Source organism: Passer montanus, unplaced genomic scaffold, assembly GCF_014805655.1.
Source record: "Passer montanus isolate IOZ18808 unplaced genomic scaffold, ASM1480565v1 scaffold161, whole genome shotgun sequence".
Lineage (NCBI taxonomy): Eukaryota > Metazoa > Chordata > Aves > Passeriformes > Passeridae > Passer > Passer montanus.
In genome coordinates, this window is record NW_024363272.1 from 240665 (window position 1) to 249562 (window position 8898).

At 64.0% G+C, this 8898-nt stretch overlaps 1 protein-coding gene across 1 annotated transcript in view; it reads left to right on the forward strand.

Moving 5' to 3' along the window:
* NXPH4 (neurexophilin 4) overlaps nt 1-8039 on the forward strand; it is a 15688-nt gene extending 7649 nt beyond the window's left edge. Inside the window, exon 2 of the mRNA XM_039703184.1 lies at nt 6851-8039. Coding sequence (XP_039559118.1) covers nt 6851-7615 — 765 coding nt within the window. The 3' untranslated portion in view covers nt 7616-8039. The remainder of the gene's footprint in view (nt 1-6850) is intronic.
* Nucleotides 8040-8898: the final 859 nt, after the last annotated feature.

Here is an 8898-nt window from a genome sequence, read left to right on the forward strand (position 1 = left end):
GGACAGCGATGGGGACAGCAACAAGCTGGCAGTGGGGATGGGGACAGGGATGGGGACAGGAACAAGCTGGCAGTGGGGATGGGGACAGGGATGGGGACAGCAACAAGCTGGCAGTGGGGATGGGGACAGGGATGGGGACAGCAACAAGCTGGCAGTGGGGATGGGGACAGGTAGGGGACAGGAACAAGCTGGCAGTGGGGATGGGGACAGCGATGGGGACAGGAACAAGCTGGCAGTGGGGATGGGGACAGGTAGGGGACAGGCACTGGGGCAGGCTGGCGGTAGGAATGGGGACAGGGTGGCTGCAGAAATTGGGACAGGCTGGCAGTGGGGACAGGGACAGGATGGTGGCATTGATAGGGACAGGCTGGCAGTGGGGATAGGGACAGGATGGCAGTGGGGACAGGGACAGGCTGGCAGTGGGGATGGGGACAGGCTGGTGGCATTGATAGGGACAGCCTGGCAGTGGGGACAGGGACAGGATGGCAGTGACAATGGGGACAGGATGGCAGTGGGGATGGGGACAGGATGGCAGTGACAATGGGGACAGGATGGCAGTGGGGATGGGGACAGGATGGTGGCATTGATAGGGACAGCCTGGCAGTGGGGACAGGGACAGGATGGCAGTGGGGATGGGACAGGATGGCAGTGGCAATGGGGACAGGCTGGCAGTGGGATGGGACAGGGACTGGCAGTGGGGATGGGGACAGGCTGGCAGTGGCAATGAGGGAGGGCACACAGGGAGCAGGGGAACATGTCACACAGGATGCACAGCCACACCGAGCACCTCGCTCCATGCGTGTGCATGTCACCATGTGTGTCACTGCGTGTGTCACCATGTGCGTGTCCCGTGTCACCATGCATGTGGATGTCATCATGTTTGTGTCACTGTGTGCATGTCACCGTGTGTGTCACTGTGTGCATGTCACCATGTGTGTCACTATATGCGTGTCACTGTGCATGCCACCATGCATGTCACCATGTGCGTGTCACCATGTGCGTCACCACGTGTGTGTTACCACATGCATGTCACTGTGCATGCCACCATGCATGTCACCATGTGTGTCACCACGTGTGTGTCACCACATGCGTGCCACCCTGTGTATCACTGTGCACGCTCCCACCCTGCCCCGCTCTCAGTCCCACGCAGGACGTGCGGAGCTGCTCTTCCCACCCAGCTGCAGGTGCAGCAGTGCATGCCTCCCACCGCCCCGCTGCCATTCGCTGCATTACTCGGGCACCCAGGGCACACACCTGTGTCACACCTGTGTCACCCAGGGCCACACACCCGTGTCCCCCACGGGCACACGCTCACCCAGAGCCCCGGGAGCGGCCGCCCCGCAGCTCCCGGCGCTCCCTCGGCCGCCCGGGCGCTGCCGCGGCCCCGCGGAGCCGCATTAGCAGCCGCGCGGCGCCGGAGATGAATGGGAGCTGTCAGAGGCACCTTGTTTGCTGCTAACCTTTGGAAATGCCACGGCGCCCCGGGCGGGGCGCGCCGGGGGGAGCGGGCCCGCGGGGATTGTCGCTCACCGCCGCCAATTAATCTCCCGGCGCTAACGAAGGCGTCGGGGTGACAGGGGAGAGGTTGGGTTGACCCCGCGCCCGTGGGGAGAGCAGGAGACCCCCGAGATGTGGATGGGCTGGAAGAGGACCCCAACAAGGTGTGGGGACAGGATGGGAATGGAGATGGGATGGAGACAGGGATGGGGACAGGATGGGAATGGGAATGGGGACGGGATAGGGACAGGGATGGGGAATGGGGATGGGGACGGGATGGGAATGGGGACAGGATGGGAATGGGGACAGGGATGGGGACAGGATGGGAATGGGAATGGGGACGGGATGGGAATGGGGACAGGGATGGGGACAGGATGGGAACGGGAATGGGGACAGGATGGGAATGGGGACAGGGATGGGGACAGGATGGGGACAGGGATGGGGACAGGATGGGGACAGGGATGGGGACAGGATGGGGACAGGGATGGGGATAAGATGGGAAGGGGGATGGGAACAGAGATGGGGACAGGATGGTGGTGGGGATGGGGACAGGGATGGGAATGGGGATGGGGACAGGGATGGGGACAGGATGGTGGTAATAATGGGGACAGGGTAGGGACAGGAACAGGCTGATGGTATTAACGAGGACAAGATGGTGGTAACAATGGGGACAGGATGGTGGTAGGGACCGAAACAGACTGGTGGTATTAATGGGGACAGGGTGGTGGCATTAATGGGGAAAGGGTGGTGGAAGGCATGGGGACAGGATGGTAGCAGGGACAGGGACAGGCTGATGGTATTAATGGGGACAGGGATGGGGACAGGGTGGTGGCATTAATAGGGACAAGGTGGTGGTGGGACAAGAACAGACCGGTGTCATTAATGGGGACAGGGTGGTGGCATTAATGGGGATAGGGATGGGGACAGGGTGGTGGTATTAAGGGTGATGGCAGGGACAGAAACAGGCTGATGGTGGGCATGGAGACAGACTGGCCATGGGGACAGACTGGCTGTAGGAATGGAAGCAGGTTGGCAGCAGAGATGGGGACAAGCCTGGGACAGGGACAGGCTGCTGGTGGTGGCGATGAGGCCTTTGCTGGGGCTGTTGTGGTGCTCTGCTCCCCCCCAGTGCTGGCAGGGCTGTTCTGCCATCTAGGGATGGGGACAGGGTGGTGGTATTAGGGGTGGTGGCAGGGACAGAAACAGGCTGATGGTGGGCATGGAGACAGACTGGCCATGGGGACAGACTGGCTGTAGGAATGGAAGCAGGTTGGCAGCAGAGATGGGGACAAGCCTGGGACAGGGACAGGCTGCTGGTGGTGGCGATGAGGCCTTTGCTGGGGCTGTTGTGGTGCTCTGCTCCCCCCCAGTGCTGGCAGGGCTGTTCTGCCATCATTCCAGCCTCTCTCTCAGGGTGCTGGAGCTCATCCCAGCCCACACCGGGGCAGCCAGGCCCCCCTGTCCCCCCCACTGCTGCTCCCCTCCCCTCCACCAAGGTGACCGAGGGTCTCGGGGGAGCAGCTGACGGCGCTTGGCCCCAACAGCAAATGGGATGTGAGTGGCCATCACTGCCGGGCCTGACAGACCAAATTGATGCCGAAGGCACCGAGAGCCTTCCCGGTCCCTGTGCAGCTGCCTCCAGCCCTTCCCTCAGCGCTGCCCGGCTCCGTGCGCTCACGGGGGGACACAGGCAGCCCCACACGGCTGCAGAGGGGCACACGAGGGGCTGGAGAGCGGCTAAACCATGAAATAACGCTGTGGGGACCGTGATGAGGATGAGGAGGAGGAGGAGGAGGGGATGTGCAGAGCCGGCGGTGCGTGTGACAGTGAAAAACAACCAGCTCGGGTAACCTGGCTGGCAGCAGAGCCCCCCACGCCACCGAGCCAGGCAGGGCCACGGGTTTTGGTGGGAGGGGGCTGCACTGGGACCCCCCCCGTGGACTCACAACGCGTATCCAGGAGGTTCAGGGCCGCGGGCGTGCGGCTGCACCCCGACGGCACAGCAGGAGCATTAATATTTAACGCGAGGTGTGCGGGACCTGCCCTGAATGCCGACAGCGCTGCCGGGGCGCAGGGGGGTGACCTTGGCTCCCCTCGGCGCTGCCGTGGCCCAAGCCCCCCTGGCCCTGCTCACCCCCGCAGGCTCCGAGCCCCCCGGCCCGCCGGGGCTCGGCGGGGGCTGCGGGCAGCGAGGGTCCCCCCGCACTCGCGGTGCCGCAATCGATCGCCCTGGCTGCATCGCAGCCGCTGCCCTGCTCTGCAATTCCCTTTCATCCCCCAGCAGCTCCTGCCGAGGGACTGGAGGGGTTGGGGGGGTGCCAGTCTGGCCCCGAGCCCGCTGGGGATGGGGGGTGTTTGTTGTGTCCGTGCCCAGCCCCTGGATCTGTCCCGCAGCCCCCAGGAGCACAGAGAGCGCTGCCAGTGTGTGTCCCCCTCTGCTGCCACTGCCTGCCCGTCCCCGTCCCTTCCCTGTCCCTTCCCTGTCCCTCCCCTGTCCCTCCAGCGATTCCCATCACAGCCTGTCCCAATGGAGAACACCACACCCCCGCACGGAGAGGGGATTGGAAAGGGAAACTGAGGCAGGGGAGGAAGGGCACAGGCACCTGCGGCACAGCCGGGGACCGGCCTTGGCTCCCAGCCCTGGCTGAGATGGAAATTCAGCGCAGAGCTCAGAAACCTCCAGAAATCCTTCCCGGTGGCGTGGGGGGGGGGCTCGGCAGGATGCGCTGCTGTGCGTGCTCCCCCCGGGCTGCACCCCCAGCCCCTCGCTGAGGGCGCAGGAGGATTTGGGGGGCTCCCAGCTGAGGGGTCACAGTGGGGTGTGAGGGGTCCCAGGCCGGAGACGGAGCAGAGTTGGGGTGCAGACACCACCCCCCTGCCAAAACCGCAGCTCCCTCAGCTGGGGGTGCCCCTCTCCCGCCCCCCCTCGTTATCTCGCCATCCCGGTCCTGCCCCCCCCTCTCCGGCTGGAGAAGGCGCCCGGCTTTGAAGCTGCGTTGAAATATAGATAAGGGCGAAGGCAGAGCTGGGAAAGAGCCGGGGGGAGCGGGGGGCTGGCCGGGCTGGGGGTGCAGGGATGGATGCTGCAGCTCTGCACCACACCGTGCCCCCGCGATGGGCTGAAGGACCCCAAATCCCCTCCCAAATCCCCTCCCCACGGACGAGGCGGGGCTGCGTGCCTTGCCCAGGGTGCAGCACAACCAGAGCAGATTTAGGGGCTCAGCCTAAATCGGGGGGGGGGGGTCCCAGGGATGGATCAGATGGAGCCCCTGGCCCGGCAGAGGGTGGGGAGGTCGCTGGGCTCCCCCCCTGGCGCTGCTCCATCTCTGCAGGGAAACCTTGCACTGAGACCCGCCCAGCCACGGAGGAGGGGGCGTGGGGGGCTCACCCCTCTCTGGTGGGGCTCACGGGACCCCCTTTCATTCCCGACGGGAATCATTCCCAAGCAGGAAGCGGCACGGAGCCGTTCTGCAGGGGGGGCGATGCCGGGAGGAGCCCCCAGCAATCACCGGAGCCATTCCCTGCTCCTGCCTCAACTTCCCACCACAGCACAGCCCCCTCCCCACGCTCCCCCCAGCCTCTCCAGCTGCTGCCTCCGCTCACCGCCCCCTCCCCACTCCCCCTGCTCGCTCCTGCCGGGATCCAGGTCATCCAGAGCAGCCGAGCACCTGGCAGCTCGGGCCGACAGTGATTGACGAGGCCGGGGCTGCTGGAGCAGCTGGCAGGGCAGGAGGGCACGGCGGGCACGCCGGGGGTGAGGGATGGGGGCGCGGGGGGGTGAGGGACAGGCCTGGGCTCCCGGGTGAGGGCTGGCATCTGGCTCTGCCCGCTGCTGGCCGTCCCAGGCACTGGGGGAACCGCGGGAAGGGGCTGGGGTGGTCCCGGCCCAGCTGGGGCTGGCACGAGGATGAGGAGGGAGGGGTAGGTAGAGGGTGAGGAGGGTGCAGGAAGGAGGATGAGGAGGGAGGGACTGTAGGTAGAGGGTGAGGAGGGTGCAGGAAGGAGGATGAGGAGGGAGGGGTAGGTAGAGGGTGAGGAAGGTGCAGGAAGGAGGATGAGGAGGGGACTGTAGGTAGAGGGTGAGGAGGGTGCAGGAAGGAGGATGAGGAGGGTTCAGGAAAGAGGATGAGGAGGGGGCTGTAGACAGGAGGATGAGGAGGGTTTAGGCGGGAGAATGAGGAGGGAGGAATAGGCAGGAGGATGAGGAGGGTGCAGGAAGGAAGATGAGGCAGGCAGAGGGATGAGGAGGGTTCGGGTGGGAGGATGAGGAGGGGGCTGTAGGTAGGAGGATGAGGAGGGAGGAGTGGGGGGAGGATGGGGAGGGTGCAGGCAGAGGGATGAAGAAGGGGTTGTAGGTAGGAGGATGAGGAGGGTGCAGGAAGGAGGATGAGGATGGGGCTGTAGGTAAGAGTATGAGGAGGGGGCTGTAGACAGGAGGATGAGGAGGGGGCTGTAGGTAGAGGATGAGGAGTGTGCAGGAAGGAGAATAAGGAGGGAGGAGTAGGTATGGGGATGAGGAGGGTGCAGGCAGAGGGATGAGGAGGGTGCAGGAAGGAGGATGAGGATGGGGCTGTAGATAAGAGTATGAGGAGGGAGCTGTAGACAGGAGGATGAGGAGGGGGCTGTAGGTAGAGGATGAGGAGTGTGCAGGAAGGAGAATAAGGAGGGAGGAGTAGGTATGGGGATGAGGAGGGTGCAGGCAGAGGGAGGAGGATGATTCAGGTGGGAGAATGAGGAGGGCGCAGGCAGAGGGATGAAGAAGGGGCTGTAGGTAGGAGGATGAGGAGGGGGCTGGAGGTAGAGGGATGAGGAGGATTCAGGTGGGAGGATGAGGAGGGTGCAGGCAGAGGGAGGAGGATGATTCAGGTGGGAGAATGAGGAGGGCGCAGGCAGAGGGATGAAGAAGGGGCTGTAGGTAGGAGGATGAGGAGGGTGCATGCAGGAGGATGAGGAGGGGGCTGTAGGTAGAGGGATGAGGAGGATTCAGGTGGGAGGATGAGGAGGGTTTAGGTGGGAGAATGAGGAGGGATGAGTAGGCAGGAGGATGAGGAGGCTGCAGGAAGGAGGATGAGGAGGGTTCAGGCTGGAGGATGAGGAGTGGGCTGCAGATATGAAGATGAGGAGGATGCACGCAGGAGGATGAGGAGGCTGCAGGAAGGAGGATGAGGAGGGGGCTGTAGACAGGAAGATGAGGACGGTTCAGGCGAGAGGATGAGGAGGGGCTGTAGATATGAGGATGAGGAGGGTGCATACAGGAAGATGAGGAGGGTGCATGCATGAGGATGAGGAGGGTGCGGCACGGGGCCGAGGAAGGGCACAGGCACAGCTCACACGCCCTGCCCTCTCTCCCCAGACGGTGTGCGCTGGCGGTCACATCCCCAAGACCTTGGGCTACCTGGAGATGGGCACCTCCGGCCTCCTCAAGGACGTGCCCTACGGCACCCTGAAGCCCCCGGCGCTCGACCCCGGGCGGCTGATCCCGGCAGAGCCCCCCAGGGGCGCGGGGGCACCGGCGGGCACCGGCCGCAGCCCCTGGGACTGGCAGAAGAACCAGACGGCCGGGGAGCTGCTGAGCCCCCGCTCCCACCGCAAGCCCACCCTCAAATCCAGCCGCACCAAGAAGATTTTCGGTTGGGGAGACTTCTACTTCAACATCAAAACGCTCAAATTCAGCCTCCTGGTGACGGGCAAGATCGTCGACCACATCAACGGCACCTTCAGCGTCTACTTCCGACACAACTCCTCCAGCCTGGGCAACGTCTCCGTCAGCATCGTGCCCCCTTCCAAGGCGGTGGGCTTCGAGGTGCTGGTGCCAGCGCTGCCACGACCACCGCCCCCTCCCCAGCAGAGCACCCTGCCCGAGGGCCGCCCGGCCAAGGCGCTCAATTGCCACGTGGAGTACGAGAAGACGAACCGGGCGCGGAAGAACAAGCCGTGCCTCTACGACCCGTCCAAGGTGTGCTTCACGGAGCACACGCAGAGCCACGCGGCCTGGCTGTGCGCCAAGCCCTTCAAGGTCATCTGCATCTTCATCTCCTTCCTCAGCATCGACTACAAGCTGGTGCAGAAGGTCTGTCCCGACTACAACTTCCAGCACGACAATCCCTACTTCGGCTGACGGGGAAGGGGGTGGGTGGGGGACAAGGGGGGGTTTTGGTGGCACTCGGGGTCTCCTGTCACCCCCGCAGCAGCCTCCTCTTCCTCACTCTGTGCTGGGGGTCCTGGACCCCACCCAATGCCATCCCATCACTGGGATTGAGTTGGCTCTGGGGGTTGCAGGTTTGCCCCCCCCACCCAAAATGACATCCCATCCCTGCAGCACAAGGGGGTACAGCCGGTTCTGGGGGTCCCACCCACCCAGTTCTGGGGGTCCCACGCACCCACTGAGACCCCAACACTGAGGAGCCCATACTGGGGTAGAGCTGGTGCTGGGGGTCCTGGACCCCCACACAGAGACCCATCATTGGGGTACACCTGGTCTGGGGGACCCCCACTGAGACCATCATTGGGGTACACCTGGTCTGGGGGTCCTCTCCACCCACTGAGACCATCATTGGGGTACACCTGGTCTGGGGGACCCCCACTGAGACCCATCATTGGGGTACACCTGTTTTTGGGGTCCCCTCCACCCCCTGAGACCCATCATTGGGGTACATCTGTTCTGGGGGTCCCCTCCATTTCCTGAGACCATCCTTGGGGTACACCTGTTTTTGGGGTCCCCTCCAGCCCCTGAGACCCATCATTGGGGTACACCTATTTTGGGGGTCCCCTTCACCCCCACTGAGACCCCACCCCCCGGGTTTCACCTGTTCGGGGGGTCCCCTTCACCCCCTGAGACCCCTCCTCAGAGTACTTCTGTTTTTGGGGGACCCCTTCACGCCCTGAGACCCCATAACTGGGGTACACCTGTTCCTGGGGGTCTCCCATTGAGACCCCACCTGTTCGGGGGGTCCCCTTCACCCCCTGAGACCCCTCCTCAGAGTACTTCTGTTTTTGGGGGACCCCTTCACGCCCTGAGACCCCATAACTGGGGTACACCTGTTCCTGGGGGTCTTCCTCTCCACCCACTGAGACCATCATTGGGGTACACCTGGTCTGGGGGACCCCCACTGAGACCCATCATTGGGGTACACCTATTTTGGGGGTCCCCTTCACCCCCACTGAGACCCCACCCCCCGGGTTTCACCTGTTCGGGGGGTCCCCTTCACCCCCTGAGACCCCTCCTCAGAGTACTTCTGTTTTTGGGGGACCCCTTCACGCCCTGAGACCCCATAACTGGGGTACACCTGTTCCTGGGGGTCTCCCATTGAGACCCCACCTGTTCGGGGGGTCCCCTTCACCTCCTGAGACCCCTCCCCGGGGTTCACCTGTTCTGGGGGTCCCCCATTGAGACCCCACCTG